The 18,455-nt window shown below is 46.1% G+C and overlaps 1 protein-coding gene across 2 annotated transcripts; it reads right to left on the bottom strand.

The window, feature by feature from the left end:
* Positions 1–161: 161 nt before the first annotated feature.
* On the bottom strand, positions 162–16,114 carry CBX7 (chromobox 7). 2 transcript variants are annotated; one of them, XM_079304304.1, is made up of 6 exons: positions 15,914–16,114; positions 14,581–14,624; positions 10,525–10,590; positions 9,934–10,000; positions 8,986–9,322; positions 162–7,007 (listed from the first exon to the last, which is right to left on the bottom strand). In XM_079304304.1, the coding sequence occupies exons 1-6, from the start codon at positions 15,980–15,982 to the stop codon at positions 6,859–6,861; spliced, it is 732 nt and encodes a 243-aa protein (XP_079160430.1). In that variant the 5' UTR covers positions 15,983–16,114; the 3' UTR covers positions 162–6,858. The 2 variants fall into 2 exon arrangements, with proteins under 2 accessions (XP_079160430.1, XP_079160431.1); XM_079304305.1 differs by having other exon boundaries at positions 6,298–7,004.
* Between the last annotated feature and the right edge of the window lie 2,341 nt (positions 16,115–18,455).

Genomic DNA, 18,455 nt, shown 5'->3' with positions numbered 1-18,455 from the left:
TCGATCCTTCTTTACTGATCTTCACGCACACATGCATGTTTTCCATTGTTTTTCCAGCTGCATTGCATGTTTATACACCAACAGATGCAACTGTTGGAAAATAATTCAGCTGTAGAATTAAAGCAAAGGAGGGTAAATAACCACACAAACATACCATGAGGTAAATGTCAGTTCTCATATTTAATATTTTAATAATTTTGTTTGCAACATTTACCACATAAATCATCTAAATAAATAGATGCTGTACAGTCTCTTATCCATATCAGTACAAAAATAAAACCACACTTTGTGTCAAATTATACTTGAGCCTGCCCTCCCTTTGCTATTACAATCTCCTTTTACAGCACATACTCGCTCAGAAAAGGCATTATACTCTGATTTGTTTGTTTGGAATTGGTTTACTCCCTATTTCCCCCCCTCCCCAAATACATTCAATTAGTCTGTACAAAAGCTAGAAGCTCATTCTGTGCAAAAGGAAGCTTTCTGTGTGCAAAGACTCCAATGCTCTAGCGTGCTGATGGGAACAACAGCAACAACTGAACAGACAGGAACAAAAATAATCAGGGACCCTCCCCTCTAACTGACCCCACTGTCCCCCATCCTCCCCCTGCAACAGAAAGGGAGCACATCAAATTAGATGAGTGTGCAAAAGCGTTCTAATGATGTGCGTATGCTGAGGGAAAAGGTTGGTGCTGAAAACCCAGTGAGAGAACTGGGCTGCTGAACCCCATGCTGTAGAGCTGACTGGGTGAGGGAAAAGGGTTTTCTGCCCTTAGCCTGCTCAAAAGGTTCTTGAGACACACAGAACAAAAGCTTCATCTAAATTATTTTAGTTCTTTAGTTGCTGTTCTGTTGGAGATGAGGTGAGGAAACAGCCTGTGGAAAAATCCAGCAGCTACTGAAGATAACTCCTGGTTCACCCTCCCTTCCTCTCCCCAGACTCTGCAGAAGGACAGACATCTCCTCATTCCTCAATTAAGCTAATAAGGTGCAATTTTTCAGACAGGAAACTATAAAGATGTCTCCAGAGCTGGAAGAAACGGTCATAGTTCCAGACTAGGACCACTCAAACTGAAACTCAATTTCATTTTTCCCTTTCCTCTATCAAAGGAGGTGAGGAGGGAGGAAGCCAGCTTGTGCCCCAAAGGCAAATGAAGCAGGTTTAGCAGGACTCCTCCCTCAGGGAACCCTCTGCTCCTGGCGTGGTGGAGTACACTCTCCCCCATGGGAGGGAGGCAAAGGGCTGGGTGGCAGCTCTGGAAAAATAATAAGGAGCAGCCAGCGGCCTGAAACAGATACATCTTTTGCTTTTCAAATGCCACTTCTAGACAGACGATAAGGAGTACTTAGCACTCCTAGTTCTTTGCATTTCCAAAGTGCTTCAAAACATACTTCAGATTTAAAAGCAAAAAAAAAAAAAAGCTGCTTAACATTTTGACAGATTTGCAAAAAGCTTCTTTGTGCTGACACTACATTTTCTGGTTAAAAACTAACAATAATAATAAAAAAAGGTTTTCCACCTCTACCAAAATTCCCCTCCCAGCCAAAACTTTGCTACCCCAGTAATGAGATAAGCTGTGATAGAGGTTCCCAACAATCTCAGGAATTCTACCCCATCCCAACTTTGCAGCAATCCACAGCAGCCCCAAATGCTCCCACGGAGCCCTGCAACTCTACCACTCCCAGTTAATTAGGGATCATATCCCGCCTGCTCCCTGCATTTCAAAAAGTTATGGGGAAAAAGAGAAAGGTGGAAGAGAAAAAGGGGTCATCTCTACAGCAAGTGCTAGTTATAGAAAAGGATTGGAAGGGTCTGAATTCCATTGTAAGTGATTGCTTCTCTCTCCTTCCAATTGTCCTGTGGCTGTTTCATAAGCCTTCCTATCTTGACCACCTTTATGTGTGGAATCCAGGTGGTTTGACACCCAGAAGCTCACACTTTCCCTGTGAGAACAGTAAGTTCAGCCACAGGACAATGTAGCCTGTTGATCATAAGCTATTATCTCAAAAGAAGTTTATCATGCCCTCGAAAACCTTTACAGCAGGCATGGCAAAAGCAACGTGTTCCAATGCTATACATTTTCATGTAGAAATTACCCTATGCAAGTTGTCAACATACACATCTCCCTTGCATTCCCAAATGGCAGAACAATGATATGTAAATGCAGCACTCGCCTCTCTGCAGGCCCATTCAGAACTCCGCTCACAGATGCAAGAGATCACTTTCACTACAAGTTTTTTGTTTATAACACACCTTCTCTCTCAACACCCAGCTCACTCAAAGGCCCCTCCTCAACCACCTAGTGAGAGCAGCTCCGAGGCAACTCTGTCCCTCCCTTCCCTAACCAGTATATGTCCCTATTATTTTCCCAGAAAGGCCCACTGCCCTCTCCTTCCTAGGCTGCAGGCAAGCCAGGGAGGAACAAAAGATGGGTAGATACCAATTAGCTCTAGAAAAGGAGGTTTTTGTACTTTCCCTACTTCTGAAAACAAAAGCTCAAAGCTTGAGAGGAGAGGAAGAGGTGGAGAGGTGGTGGTAGACTTTGCTTTGCTTCACACACAGATGTGGCTGGCAGCCCCCACTGCCTTCCGCAGCCCGGCCTCTGTTGTGGCTACCATGGAGGGACTTGCCTGAGCTACCCTGCCTGTTTTTTGACCTGTGTGAGGCCTCCCTTCTCCTCTCCAGTGAAACCACCAAGCAGCACTAGCTGGCATACAGCATGAAAGCACTGGGACCAAGGGCCCCCTGTGAGGTGAACAAACAATTTTATACATCCAGTCACAAAACACCAGAAGAACAATTCTGGACAGTTTCACAACACTAATAACAAAAAAAGCCATTCATTTCTCAATAAGCTTCTCTATGACTGAGCTCTGACATAAACAAGACTCAATTCACTAACAAATTTGGGCTTATTTTGGCAAATGGAACTGCTTTTGGGTGTTCTCACAATAATATCCTGATCTTTGTTGGGAAAAAAAAAAGAAGAAGAAAAAAATCACCTTAGTCTGACTTCACAAGCAGAAGGGCCCCCAAGCAAACGAAAGACAATAAGGAGCATGCAGGAGGCTACTTAATGCCACAATTCACATGTTAAAACTTGCTGTTCCAAGGCATCACTTGTATATCAGAGCAAAAACATCTAGTTTGCAACTATCCAGGAACAGAGGCACTCCTTTCCATGTGGATCTTTTTTTTTAAACACAGTGTTAACAAAAAAGGCTTTCCAGTCTCATGAAGTCCCTCAGGTCTATCACATACACAGTGAATTCACTGCAAGATCTATAAAAGAAACACTTCTGTCCTGCAACATTGCTGGTAAATTTTCACATGGAAACAGTTCTAAGAATGACTCTTAGAGTAGTTCTCTGAGAAGGTTGTTTCTTGTGTACAGTTCAGTAATTTCCACTGGCTGAAGTTTATTTTTCTTGTTTACAGCCATGGAGCCAAACAAGGTATGGGAGAGTTAGTCCATTTCTATTCTCGGCTTGTGCTTCAAATAGAATTATTAAACTCAGCTTCAGCTGGATGCTATTCTGGCTCTCCTAATCAAACGGAATGCTTAACAAAGATCCAAACACAGCATCTGATTTTCATGATAGGTTAGCACAGGAGGTCCCAATTCAATTGCCAGGGTTCGGGTTGAACTGGCAGATGGACATTATTGAGGAGAAGAGACAAACCCAGACAACCTGTCTCTCCATCACTAGTAAAACCCTCTCTACACCTGCAGAGGTGGAATAAAGCTAATTTTAAAGTCCCTGAAGACCATCTCCACCAAGGAAGTTTACAGTGACATGTCAGCAGACAATGTGGAACAGAGCCACACTTTAGAAAGATCAGGAGAAAAATCTTCGTGAAAAGTTCTTTGAGATAAACAAGAATTCATGAATGTCAAAAAAAAAAAAAGTCCACGCCAACAAAGTAACTGCTTAGTTTCCTACCACAAACTCCTCTTCACACCCTCCCCTCCAAACCCACGCACATGCAGCTTGCTGTGCCTTAACCCCACTATGGTTAGCTCCTCATTGACACAAAGCAGTGTGGCAGCCAGGTACTTTGTTCCACGCTTTGTGTAGCAAGATGATTAGTCACCAGCAGAACACTAGATAGTCTGATCCAAAAAAATGATTAAGATATGAAGCTGTGGGTGGATCCTCTTTGAAAGACCACCACAGGTCTTTGAAAACTCCACTGCAAGAGAAAGAAAATATGTTTAAAGACAAATGCCAAAACAAAGTGTTGAGAAGTGTCAGCTGGAGAGTGGAGAGAAAAGCAGAGGATGAAAATCTAGTTTATTAGGACAAGTTCTTTCCTGCTGCAGGATTGATATTGCTTCCAATGTCAGCCAAACCCAGGAACTTAGTAAATAGGAAGCTTTTTTTGGTGCATTTGTACACTGAGATGAAGACATGACAAAGGAGGCAGTTGCTGCATTAGAATAAAGAAACCAGATCCTATAAATGCCACGAAGATTTAGCAGGATGAGCTGCAGTTCAAGACTTATTTTTAAAATAAGCTAAAAAACTACACTTCTGCAACCATCACTACCTGCTCCAACCTACAAGAGTGGACTTGGCCATGTGGTGCATCCACTGGTCACAACAGAAGAGAGATGCAGGTATTCAGCATATTTGGCAGGTGTCAGGAAGAGGGGGTGTGTGGGTGATGGTAACAACACTGTCTGACCCCACATCCTGCAAAAAAGGGTGCAACTCCAGACACAGAAGCCTCGCTCTGGACACCCACGTTCAACAAACATCCTGCGCCTGCACGCTTACCTCATCAGCTTGCCCTTGCTAGCTATTGCAGGCTCCTTTTCCACTCACTCTTCCTCCCACCACATAATTCCCCCCCACCTTCCACTTCTCACCCTCTCAGATTTCTCCATAATAAAACTCCCTTTTACTCCTTTCAGAGACAAAAGGTCAGTCCAGAAATTCAAGATCTTCCCAGCGATCCTGAAACTGTTCTGATGGCATGAAAGATAGACCTGCTCCAACAGCTCTGAGACAGAAAGGGAAGTCCTAAATCTGTACTGAGCTGCCATATCCTAAATGAGGTAAAAACTGATTCTAGTAAAATCCCACAGTGGTAGCCCAAGCACTTTATAATAAGTAGATGTTTGGAGGACCAGAAACCCTAGAGCTCCCAAATTCTTCAGACTAGGAGCCAAGCCCCTCAAACAAACACACTGAGGATTTCCACAGGTGTCTTTATCTCAGAGCTAAGGCGCATAGCTTCATTTTGAATAAATACAGCAGGTAAGAGATGCTTCAGGTGGGGTGGAGTAAGGAAACAGAATCTGAGGACAGTAATCATGACAGTAGCCAATGTTACCCTGCAGCACTCTGTCCCGCAGTTCCCACTTTAGACTACCTTGCTTTTCTCGCTTTCCATTGGAAAAGGTCTGTATTTTAAAAATTACGTTATTTAAATAAAATTTGCTTTTAAAAATGGAAGAGAACATGCATGTGCAAGAACAGATGCTATGCTAAACTACCAACTCAAAATACAGCAATTCTTCAAAAACCTCAAAGTGTCACAGACAGTCCAGCACAAGGCATTTTTAAGTGCAAGATCAGGCGGGTCTATTAAAATGCAGACCGCTTTCCTTGGCAAAGATTTTTAAGCCTTCCAAGGGGAAGTTCCTATCAGTCAAGTAGTAGGATCACAGATACTGTGAGGATACTGGAGTTATGGAAGAGTATCACTCAGGCAGCACAATCCAAGAATTTTCATTGCTAAGAATTAGGAATTTTTCCCCTCCTCAAATCTAATACATGCCTTCCCCACATGTTGTTTATTTTGGATCTCTCTATGGGATCCAAGAACAGAATTTGCTACTAATCAAGGTCCATTTCTAGCTCAGTTCTGTCCAACTCCCATGTCCTGGGCCTGTGCCAGTATTTTGGATAACTCTGCAGTGCCAGGCAATGCTTCAGTTGTCCTACTAGTCCCTCCTCCCAGGGGACAGGAGTCAGTTTTCAACCAACTTATTACCACAGATTCAGGGCAGGATTTGTTATTAATACTGAATTTGGCAAAGGGTAAGAAAACCCCACTTTCCATAATGCATTCCTCACGCAGCAGAGCCGAGCCTGGAAATCCTGTTTAGCATACACAGGATGGTGTGTCTCAACTATGCTGGCTTTCTGAGCTCTTAATGAGGGCAAATTGAATTTATGTTGCCAGTTTGGATTTCAGAGATGCATTTCAGCCTTTCCACACGATCAACAATCAAAGGGAGAAAGCTCTGCTGTCTATACAGACCCGTGCTGCAAAGACTGACTTACCACAGACAGGCTTCTGAAGTCCTGACAACAGGCCACAGGGAAAACAGCACTGGAGAGAAACTCTTAACAGGCTGGAGTTATCTACACAGGTAGGATCCATCGCCTCTCACTGCTGCAGGAAGAGAGGGAGGAGGAAGGTGGGAAGAGCAATGTACAGAGATGTATCTTTATCTGAGGGATATCAATTGCAGAACAAGGCAGCAGGCTAGAGATTCAGCTCTCTTTCCACCTCCGCATGCCCTCTCCCCACAAATGCAGCTGCTGCCACTTAACAGGATAAAAGGCAAATTGTTCGGCTTGCTGCTTTCACATCAAGGAGGGGAGTCTTTGCCAGGGAAAGGGCTGTCAGTTTTTCAGCTGGACAAAGCAATGACAAACACACACCCCCTAGACTGCCCTTTTTTGCGTATCTGAAAGGGGAAAAAGAAGGGGGGGAAAAAAAAAGGTCTCTGTAAACATTTTTAGAGGAGAGATTTTGGATTTTTTTTCTCTTAAGGGATAATGTAACCTTCCCTAGCCCCACCCTAAAAGCACTTGTTTAGGGGAGCACTGCAAACAGATTCAGAACTGTGCACTCCGGTCTCGAAAGAAGCCCTCAGCCACTTGTGCTTCTCTGAAAGTGACGGTAATGGAGTTTGCTGTGATGTCTGTCACTGTCACTTCACTGGGGGGCACAGTGGGGATCCAAGGGAGACTGGCATCCGCATCTGCTGCAGAAACAAAGGCACATAAGAGCATATTAGTGAAACAGAGAAGGTGAGGGAGAAGGAGGAAGGGGAGAGGGAAAGGAAGGATGGAAAAAGGGTCTCCTTTCTGACAAACCATAGGTGAAATCAGCCTGTAGTGAATCTGCACGTACAGTGCAAGAAAAAACATGTGCAAGCCCTACCCTCAGAGGCTAGGGGAAAATGGAGGATCAGGTGTTCAGATGCACAGTGGATCACAGCAGCCTACGCAGAGGTCAAAAGATTCTGTAAAACCACCAAGTTCATCTAACCATCCACAGTTCCCTCATACCCCTCATCCCCTCTCAGCCCCTAATTTGGTTGTGTGTCAGCAAAGCACACTCACCCTGGTTTGACTCACTGTCTTCTAAATGCTCTACCCTTCTGAAAAGGCAAAATTTAAAATCTCTTACACACACTCTTCAGATACTCCTAGAGCATTCAAAAGGAGCCAAAATGGAGGATCTGCCACCTGAAACACAGCCTGGGTGTGATGCTCTCAAAAACCCTCAGCAGTGCTCCATGGAGAAGCTGTTCTCCCTTTCTCATATGCCTCCTTACAAGAAACCCAAGCACTCTGCACTTTCTCACTGTAAGAATAATTATCAGCCCCTCTGCTACCCAAAGGCTCACTTCCCCACAGCCCCCAGAGACTGTCACATAATGAGAGAAAGGAAAACACACCCTCTCCCTGTTACTCTACCTATACAACACGTATATATCTTGTTGTCCTAACCTGGGCAAAGAATAAGAACCCCTTAAGAGTGTATTTCCTGGCTTCTGTCTCAAACACTGGGGTGTCTACTTTCCCCCCAGAAAGAGTCCAACTCCCCCTAACAGTAACTGGGATTCCATATAGGCCATGTGCCAAGAGGAGAACAAAAACAGTTTTACAATACTGCCACTCACTCTTCTGATCTCCAAGTGCTTTAGTGTCTCAGACTTCTGGGGAGAATAGCCCCACACATTTCCTCACCACCAGGATGTAACACTGGGTTCCTCTGTGCTACTCCCATTGCTGCCTCCATGGATTCTGAGCACCATTTCAGTCTCCCCCAGAATGGAGGGAATAGCGCTGATTTCCAGAACACAGCCCTCTCCCTATGATCCAGCCTAGCTAACAGCTACTCCTAGCAAGGAGTAACAGGATTCCCTTAGCTACTACAAGCAGCACAAGCTCCGGTTTTCCACTCCTCAGGAAAGCTACGCCTTCAGAAGCTCTAATAGTGCAGGGATAGAGTTTCCCTGGTAACTGAGAGGAACACACACATCCCACAGCCCTCCTGCACAAGATGCTGGTATCCATCCCTAAAATGCCAAATGTGCTTGGACATCTACCATGCCTACACTCATGCTGCCTACTCAGTGGGATCAGGCAGGAGTTACCATCCTCACTTCATCTCTCTCTCCCCTTCTCGCATAGTTCAATAGCAAGAGGCTGTAGAGGGGAATGGAGAAGAAAAGGAAGGAGGGGGCAAGGCAGTACATTGTGAGTGCCTAGCAGCATTCCTGTATGCTTCTTAAAGCAGCACTATGAGAGGAGTGCTGCTGTCCAAGCTTGTCCACTGCCAGTAAAGTCCTTTGAGCCAAGCTGTAGGCTGGGCACATGTGGATAATATGGACAGAGGCAGAGTTCATCTCTCTCACACCTGTGTGAGACTTCTCCTGGAAGAAAATTTTAAGAGAGGAAAAACTTGCAGTATCTTCTTCATGTTTTCTAACACTGGGAGGGGCATCAGGGATGTAAGATCACAGAGAGGCAACAGAACCAAAAAACCCCAAATTATCCGTGCTCTTCAAGCAAGAAAGAAACCTACAAACAAGAGGGATATAATATTGGCCAGCAAAGGCTGCCCAGAAGAATTGACCTAAACCACAATCCCAAGAGGATGTAACCAAGGAGGAAGGGTGCAGAACATCCTCCACATGCCCCAGAATTTCATCAAAGGGTGACTGGCCTTACCTTCTTTGCTGGTGTTCTGCGTGGCCTCCCAGTCCTCAGGGCTCTGCCTGGCCTCCAGGCCCACTGCATCATTCAGGAAGAACTCATGCCTGCAGTTTCGGTTCTCCAGACTCGCCATGCGCGGGAACTTCTTCCTTGACAGTCGCAGGTACTTCTGGTTTTTGCGTTGCTTCCGGAGAGAGAATGGCAGGACTGCACCCCCAGTCTTCTCGGGGAACTCTGCCTGCCCTGTCTTGGCCCCTGGCAGGCTACTGTCTCCTCCAAACCTCCGTGCAAGAGAGAAGCACAGCTTCTCCTTTCCCTTGTGAGCACTCCTCAAGTCCATGCCATACAGCCGCTGCCAAGACACCAACGCAGCAAGGGTCAGAGCAGACATCTGATCATGCAGTCAGGGCTCCCCACTGGGAACCAGGAAGATATTCTTTGTTCAGTCTCTGAACATCTAGATGAGCTAGGATTAGGTGTGCTGCTTCAGCAACACCGTTTCTCTCCCCTCTCCAACTGCCTTCTAAGCTCTTCCTAAGATCTGCTTCCTAGGATTGGCTGCTTTGCTTGGCAACAGTAAAAGCACGCTGAAACGCTGCTTCCAACTACGGGCTACCTTTGTCTTGATGGGAAGTCCAAGCTCAAAGGGAAATTAAAAGAACACACAAACCAGGTAACCTGCAACTACACAGGCCCACACTTTATAAAATCCTAGCTCAGAGAGAAAGAGCTGTTGTTCTATTTTGTTTTGCTTTTTCAAAGACAAATTAGCTAGCTCTTCACCTAAGAGGTTAAAACTATCTGCCTGAACACTGATTTCATGATTTCCGTGTTATTGTGTTAACTTGTTACCTCCAATTTTGTCCATGCAACAGCAAATACAGACAGTTTCCACCTCACTGAGGGCAGGGGAGCAGCACAGCAGCTAAGGAGTTAGAAATACACAGAAGAGCAAGAGGCTACCTGCAGTAGGAGGCGCTTTGGTTTGGGACCTCTTTTCCTGTACCCTGATGCACGGTCTCTCTCTTCCCTGTGAAAAAGGAATACAAATCAAACTGAGTATTAAATACTACAGCATAAAATCTAGTTGGGACTTCAACTTTTGCAGCATAGTTCCCTCAATTTCCTTCAATAAAACCCAATGGTGACCAGTGTGAGCTTGGAAAACATCCCAGAATTGTTTCTTCTAGGAGTGAAAACCTTGCAATAGGGGAATTTCTCTGACACAGCTAATCAAGGATGGGTTAGAGAAACTTCCCACCTCACATCCCTCCAGTCCAGCTCTAGACCTGATTAGAATGTGAATCTGATTTTTTTTTCTGGCTCACTGTTGCCTGTTTTTGGCCTCATTTCCTGAACAGTGCCAATCTAAGCTGCTTTAACCTGTCTTTTTCATCTCAACCAACACCAGGGTACAAAAATCAAGCAGGATTCATTGCTATACATCTCATCTTTAACTGAAGTAGGGACAACAGGGGAACTTTATGCATATAATGAAATAAAGACACTATTTTTTTCCCTGCATCCAGGGAGGGAAAGAACATGTGCCCTTACTTTTCTTCGTAAGCCACTACCAGGCGAGGGTCCAAGATATGATCCTCTGGCTCCCATGTGCTGTATCTGAAGAAAAACATAAGGAATAAAAAGTAAACAATATTTTAATGGAACATTCTCTCCGCAGGCCTGCTACCAGTGTGCTGCAGCCCTGGATACTGTCTTCACAAGGGTCGGTGGGGCCTGCCACAACATGGCAAGAGCTCTGAGGAATCCCAGCCATTCCCTTCCCAGCTTCCCACAGACACCACCTCCCCTTCCCAAAACAGGCAGGGCCAAGCATCAAGCGGCTCTTTGTACGAAAACAAGGAAGACTTTCCTCCCCAGGGCCCCCTCCACACTGTGTGCAAAGCCTGTGCAGACACTCACAAACTGTTTTTAAGTCCATGCCTACACAGATCTCATCTGCAGCACTCCCTCAAATCCCACAAACCCCATGGAACAATCAGGCAATAGTCTGATACATCTTTCTGAAAAATAGGTCTCTCTTAATTTAGAGTGCTCGAAGAATAAGTACGCTTTCTCACCTGCATTATTAATTACTTCTAATCACTGAGGCTGAAAGGATTCATTTAAGATTTTAATTTTTTCCACTGATGCCGTTCAACCAAACATGTTGGGAGCTGGGCCCTGGGGCAAGCTGATGGCCACTTGCCAACGTCTCCTGCTCCTGCTCTGCTCCCCCTACAGGTTGTTCCTATCGAGCGGAGCTCATCGATACAAAGTGCCCCAACTGCACTGCGGGCAGGGCCACCAACACTGCTCCGAACAGGCTTCATGCTCCCAAAGAAGCTTGGGAACAGCGTCAGCACTGCCCCAGCTCCCTCCTCCACAGCCAGACAGCTGAGACAGGAATCAGATGCTCAGGACTGAAGCCACCCAGACAATTCTGAAACCAGTTCCCAAAGTGCACAGATGCACTTAACACTAGGGAGAAGCAGCCAAAACACTCCCAACTCTGGAAGCTGAAAGACCACAAAGTGGTCCTTGGGGCATGTTTACTTCTTGGGGGTCATGCTTGCCCAGAAAAGGTGGGTGTTGTGTCTCTCCCATACAAACTCTAAGGCAAGACAGCAAATCTGAATCCTCAAACACCTCAGAACCCTGATTTCCCCAAAATGTGAGATTCAGGCCTGGAGGCAGAGCTTTTCCCAGACTCTAGGGAGGAGCAGAGGAGTCACATGCGGGGGCATAAGGGTGCATTTGTATCAAAGCCTTTAAAGAGCAAGAAAGCATTCTTGGATGTTTACATTTCTGGATGAAGCACAGACTGCATGTGAGGGCATGGGATACACAGGGTACACAGGGGAGGCAGTTTGGGAATGCTTTTCCCTTTTATCTTTCATTAGAGAGAAGAAAGATACAGTAATACAGGAACATTACTGGAGGGTGGGTCTAGAAACGAAAATACAATTCTTTTACAAAAGGGAGAAACAAAAATCTGACATTCAGATATCCCAAGGTGCATTGTACATCAGAGAGTTAAGAACAGACATGTCTTCATAATCAGCTGATCCATCCCTCTCTCCCCCCCCCCTTCCTTTGCTCATGCCTCCTGCAGCAACCTGACTATGAGCTGTCAAAGCCAAGATACTGTTTGAAAAGAGGAAGGTTGCCTCCCAGCTGCAGGGATTCTGGCACTCATCCTACAAATTTAAGAAAAATAACACCACAAGAGGGGCAAAAGGTCACTGGATTGCTTTTCATAGGCAGAAGAAGAAAAGGGATTTGCTTAAGAAAAAAAAAAACACCCTGGTGGGTGTTGCCTTCTTCTCTGCAGTTCAGATTCTGGCTTCGCTGCAGTGGCAAAACACTGCATATAAAAAAAAACATGGTTGAGTTTGCCACGCGCGCGCGCACACGGAGCTTTATATATGGGTACACACAGCCCAGGCTGCAGCAAACTGCAGAGAGCAGGCACTCTGGAAGATCATATGATCTTCCTTCCCCCTCCTCCTACTCCTCCTCTTCCCCCTCCTTTTAACTCCAACACAAGTTGTAAACAAGCTTGTAGCTAGAATCAGATTGTCACTGCTCCATTCCCTGACTCCAGCAGTGCAATCCATAAATCTGAGGGGTAGGACATGAATAAGAATTTTTTATTAGGAAGAGGGGGAAAAACCCCTGAAATATTAATTGCATGTGAAAGCAGTAAATTACTGACCTATCCTTATTCCCTTCCATGATACTTCCAATGTGAATGATGGGATGATAGGTACAGAGATCACAAAGAGCAATGCAACAAGATTGGTAATTAAGGAAGAGGATGATGTGGATGAGGAAACAGACACAAAGATATAAACAGCTTGTGGTGCTGCATGCCATCACGGGCATATGTATGTTTAGAAACAAGGAACAGAGACTGCTAGTGGGATGAAAGTGACCCCAATGCTCTGAGCATCTTGAGTTTAAGTAATTCAAACCACTGAGGCAACAGTTAAAGTGGAGACAGGCAGGAGGAAGGAAAAAAAATCAGCAGTCTTCTGATTTGGAATTTAGGGGAAGAGGAAAGATGCTTGGACATGCCATACATCAAAATAAGAGAACCCTGATATCACCTTACACCCAGGGGAACTGTGCTTTAAATTCCTCAAAGTGTTTCAGTGCTCCAAGGTGCAGGACAAGGAAAGGCAGCAGTTAAGAATAAGGCCTACTCTGTCCAAGAAACATTACGCCATGCCTCAGCTCACCTTCTTGGCAAAGGACTTTATAAGAGAGGGACTTCAATGCATTTGTTGAAAGAAGAATGGGATAAACATCAGTATTCTGGCCAAGAGGGGATGAGGCCTTGCAGGCTCCAAAAACATTTCCCACCCCTCTATCAGGGATGAAGTAAGACTTGGCAATTTGAGCAGTCCAAGAAGTGACCCACATCACATGGCAACTGGTGCTCAACAAGTGCATAAGGTTGTACTCTGAAAGCAGAACACTCAAGAAGAATAAAGTCACCCTCTCCCACCACCAGCAGAGAGGGGAAGCTGCTTATCTTCACACATAGCCTATAACCATAAGGATTAGGCAGGACAATTAAGCACCCAAGAACACATTTCAGCTCCTGGGACATCAGGTACAGCCTGACAGGACCATCCTGGCGGGCCCCACGTTGCAGCTGCGAGGATGAACCCGTCACAAGCGGCTCCCTTTGCTTAGCAACACGCAGAGCAAGTGCGTGTGTAACGCTGCTGTACCCACGCACACTGTGTGTGTACACACACTGCACAAACAGAAAAGCAAAGACAGGGCCCCATATGGGTTGGCCAGGAGGCTGTTCTACTAGACTGCTAGCTGACATAGTAATATTCTCCAGTTACCTAATCCTTTTAATCTCAAAGCATTTCACAGACTGCTTAAGCACAGAGAAATGGCTCTTCTTCAGAAGCAGCTGCATTTTAATGAGAGAAGTGTCTGTAAACAGTGCACAGCAATGCCAAAACCCCCAAACTTTTCTTCCTTTTTGCAATGGAACAACCAAAGCAAAAGCAGAAAAGGCACTCAAAGCAGCAGGAGGTTTCAGACAAGGAAACAAAGGCATGGCGGCAATTTTCAAGGGACAAAGATCACCTGCATTTGGCTACAATCAATAAATCTGAAACATTGCCCCTTTCCGTTGGTGAATTGCAGAGGGGAAGCAGTAAGAGAGGAAGACAAGACCATAAATATTTTTTCTATTTTAAAAGACTGCAGACAGCTCTAAAAATAAAGTGGGGTCCTCTTGGTGGTGACTCAGAAAAGCAGGAGCCATTCCAAGTTCAGAAGAATCTGGGTTCTTTGTTGAACTCATAAGGAATTTAAAAACATTTGTATCTAGAAAGCATCTCAATGAAATATTTCAGTGGTGGCAAAAAACAGTCAGAATAGACTGGCATGCAATTTGTATTCCTTAGCTGCCAATTGACAAACACATTTGGGTTTGGTTTGTGGCTCTCTGGTTTTGTTTATTGCTGTTGAAATGAGGACAAGCCATTACCCATTATGAATGAAATGCTCAATTGCAGAGACACAGGGCAAGCTATTAAGGAATATCAAAGAAGAAACAGACAAGTAAACACAACTTACTTTGGGGGCCATCCTTTCCACTTCACCAGGTATTCTACTTTACCCTGAGAGTGGAAAAAGCAGAAGAAAACAGGTGAACTATGGAACCAAATATGGGCTACAGTAGGAGATGCAACCAATCAACAGACTGAACTCTGCAAAGAAAATCTTGTTTCCCATCACTTTATTTTCAAAACACATCCATTTATTTTCAAAACTTCCCCATTCAATTACACTTGCTATACCTTTTTCTCTGGGCACACAGAGGTGTTTATGCATGCTTGTATTACCATCAGCTTGGAGCATAGCTTTGCAGAAGGCTTGCAGGCAGAGCACTGAAAGCCAACCAGAGAGCAAGACTTGAACCATTCATACATTCACAGGCAAACCTACAAGAAGTCAGCACACATAAATGCAGGAAGGAGATGTATGCCAGGAGCAAATGTCAGATGACTATTTTTTTAAGCAGAGAGGAGAAATACAGTATATCAGAACCTATGAAGCATCTCTGGCATGTTCTTTTCCATTTGCTTAATGCTCTACTCAAACACTCTTCCATCCATCACAGGCACTCATCCTTTTGACCCAAGCAATCAGCAGCACAGAGTTGAAGTTCAGAGCTATCCCTTTTTTTTTTCCCACTCTAAGTACAAGATTTAAAAAAAAAAAAAAAAAAAAAAAAAAAAAAAAAAAAAAAAAAAAAGGTGTAGTGATTGGAAACTGCATTCAAGGGCTCTGCAAGCAATGTGAACAACTATCAAAATATTGAATGTTATTACTGAGGGGTTTGTTGAGCACTTGCCAAAGCATGGTAAAGGCCTTTGTGCATGCAGGACGACCACTCTCCCGGAGCCGCTGCTGCAGGCACAGACACCTTTACAGGAGAGCAGAGCAAGGAAAGCACTTGAGGCAGAGAACAAGTTTCACTTTCCTCCTGGGGGGCTCATCAGCTTCCCAAGGTTGGAAAACACTGCCCTATAAGGAACTTTCCGCCGGAGGATCTCTACAGGTTAATCCTTGCAACACTCTGAGAGGACGGGAGCGCATCCACGGCTGGGGAAACTGAGTCACGGCAGCCTTCCCAAACCCTCTCCGGCTCGGGCTCGGTGTCAGCAGCACTCATCCTGCATTCGGGCCGAACCCCAGCAGCGACAGCCCGCCCTCCGCCCCGCACCACCTCACGGGCAACACGTGTGCCCGCCGCCCGCAGCCTGGGGCAGGTGCCGGTGTGAGGGACCGGGACCGGGACCGGGACCGGGCGGCCGCGTTCCCGGTGCGCGGCGGGAGGGGCGGGGGGTGTCCCGGTGCGCTCCCACCGCCCCGCCCCGCCCCGCTCCGCTCCGCCGCTGCCCACCTTCCGCACGCGCTTCTTGCGGATGCTCTCCACGGCGAACACCTGCTCGCCGATGGCCGACAGCTCCATGCGGCGGAGCGGGCGGGCCGAGGCTGTGCCGGTGGCGGCGGCCGTTCCCCGCCGCTGCCCCTCACACGCCCCCTCGCGCGCGGCCGCGCCCCCGCCGCCGCTTTAGAACCTGCGCAACGTTTTCCCCGGCGCGCGCGCGAGGGGGCGGGAGCGGGGCGTGAGGGAGGCACGGAGGGAGGGAGGCGGGAGCGGCGCCTCAGGCTGTTCCCGCCCCGGCCGCACCGCCTCCCTCCCGCCTCCCGCCGGGGGCAGCGCCGTGAGGGAGGGAGGGAAGGAAGGAGGGAGGGAAGCGGGAGCGGCGCCTCAGGCGGTTTCCGCCCCCTCAGGCGGTTCCGCCCCGGCCGCACCGCCTCCCTCCCGCCTCCCGCCGTGAGGGAGCGCTGCCCGCCGCCGCCGCGCCGCGGCGTTTGCGGGAGTTTTCCACAGGAACGCTGCGGCAGAGCCCGGCGCGGTCCCTCTGCCCAGACCGCCGCTCGCTGCAGGTGCCTCAGCGCCAGGCGCCTGCCATGGCCCACCACCGAGGGAAAGGAAACAGCCGGGATTCGTGCGAAGCAAGGAAGAAAGTCTGAGAGCCCGCTAACGATCGGAAAGTTTTGCTAGTAAATTGCACAACGTGCGTGGGAATTGGTGTGTTAGTCCCTGGCTTACTGTATAAGCACACGGCAGTGGGTTTTGGAAAAAGGGGTAAGATGAGAAGGAAGAGAGAAAAAAGGAGATGTATTAAAAAACGCGGGGGGATGCGGAACAGGGGAGAGAGAGAAAGAAAAAAATGGGAAGAAAGAGAGAAAAAGAGATCACCAGTCCTGATTCCAGTGTCCATCCAGCTGGTGGGATGTCAGTCCTGGTTTCGGCGTCGATCCAGTTGATAATCCTGGTTCCAGCGTCCATCCGGCTGCCTGCCTCCAGCCGATGTGGTGTCCAGGGTCCTGGGGGAGCCTCTGTGCCTCCACCAGCCCGGAGAGGCTCCGAGGATGCTGCGCACATGTGGCTGTCGGTCATGGTGGGACAGGCGGGACCCCAGGCCACCTCTTCAAGGCAACTAAGGATTTCTTGGGTGAGGCATGAGAAAACAGGGACACCATGAGCAGGCATTCAGGTATCCGAGCTCCCTTGCACACCAGTCTGAAGAAACGTCCTTTGGCTTCCCAACCACTCCTTCCAACAATAGACCGAGGGTTTTTTCTCTGAAGTCTCCTAGGAAACTTTTTACATCAGAGCAGGGACTTATTCCTACACATGCAACTACCTACTCTCTCACAAGTGTGATCAGTTGCTCCTCTGCTGTGACTGAATATCACCGGGTGCTGTTTGCACACGAAGTCTGAGACAGGCCAAACCTTACTGCAGAAATGGCACATATACAATGAGAAGGTGTTAATCTCAGTGGTTTATTCTGCAAGAATTCATTTGCTCACAAACATGCTGCATCACAGGTGTGGATTGGGTAATTGGCAGGGTGTTTACCCTTGCTGAAGACGTCTAAGAACTCAAAGTCCACTGTCAAGGAATGGTGACTCTTTGGATAATCATTAGGCAGAACTAGCTGTTTATAACTGGGTTTTGGTACTTTAATAGCATAGCTGTTGCAAATTCAAGATGTTTATATTATATTACAAAGTTATTGTTAATATTAATAATAAAATAAAAGCTTTGGTCTTCTTTTTAATTCTTCCTTTCTCATATTCTGTGTCTGTGTTTTAGAGTGAACAGGGAAAATATTTAAGGCAAAATTTTTCTTTGTTTCTCAAAATTAAGATGACCAGGAAAAGCAGACATAAAAAACAGAATAGAAGATTTCTCTGAATTGCAAGGATCTGCTTGCATTCCTTTTCCTCACATTGGAATCCATTTACTGAGGTGTCAGACTCAAAAAAGAAAGAAACCATGCCCCAATGGCCATGTAAAGACCAAATAAAAGAAAAAAAAGAAGCAACAAACTTTCAGTTATTATTATTTCAACTATTGATAAACTTTGGTATTTCTTAGTCTAGGATGTTTACAACTTATTTAATAATAATAATAATTTATATTATATATAATATCATTACATAATAATAATAATAATAATATATGTCTCCTTAAGGTCAAAAATACATACATACATGCATATAGATAGATAGATAGATAGATAGATAGATAGATAGATAGATAGATAGATAGACAGATAGATAAACTTTGTTAATGGATACCAAAGGAGTTCTCAAAAACAAATTGACCTGCATTTTGATGACAAGCTCTTTTTATAAACAGAGATATGTACTAAGAACCCACATGCTTGGTATTATCAGTGTAATTTCCAATTGATTTTCCCCTTCTTTGTTTCTGCTTTTCCCACACCTGCAACTGACCCAAGGGAAGTTTAAGCAATATTTACACCAGTTATGCCACAGCTTTCAGAAAAGCACTCCTTTGCTTGAAAGTGGTTGTCACCAAAAGCTAGAGTTGCTCACTGCGGTCTGGCCAGGGTTTTGCG

The sequence above is a fragment of the Erithacus rubecula genome, assembly GCF_903797595.1.
Source record: "Erithacus rubecula genome assembly, chromosome: 4".
Lineage (NCBI taxonomy): Eukaryota > Metazoa > Chordata > Aves > Passeriformes > Muscicapidae > Erithacus > Erithacus rubecula.
This window is presented reverse-complemented; position numbering and strand designations above follow the sequence as displayed.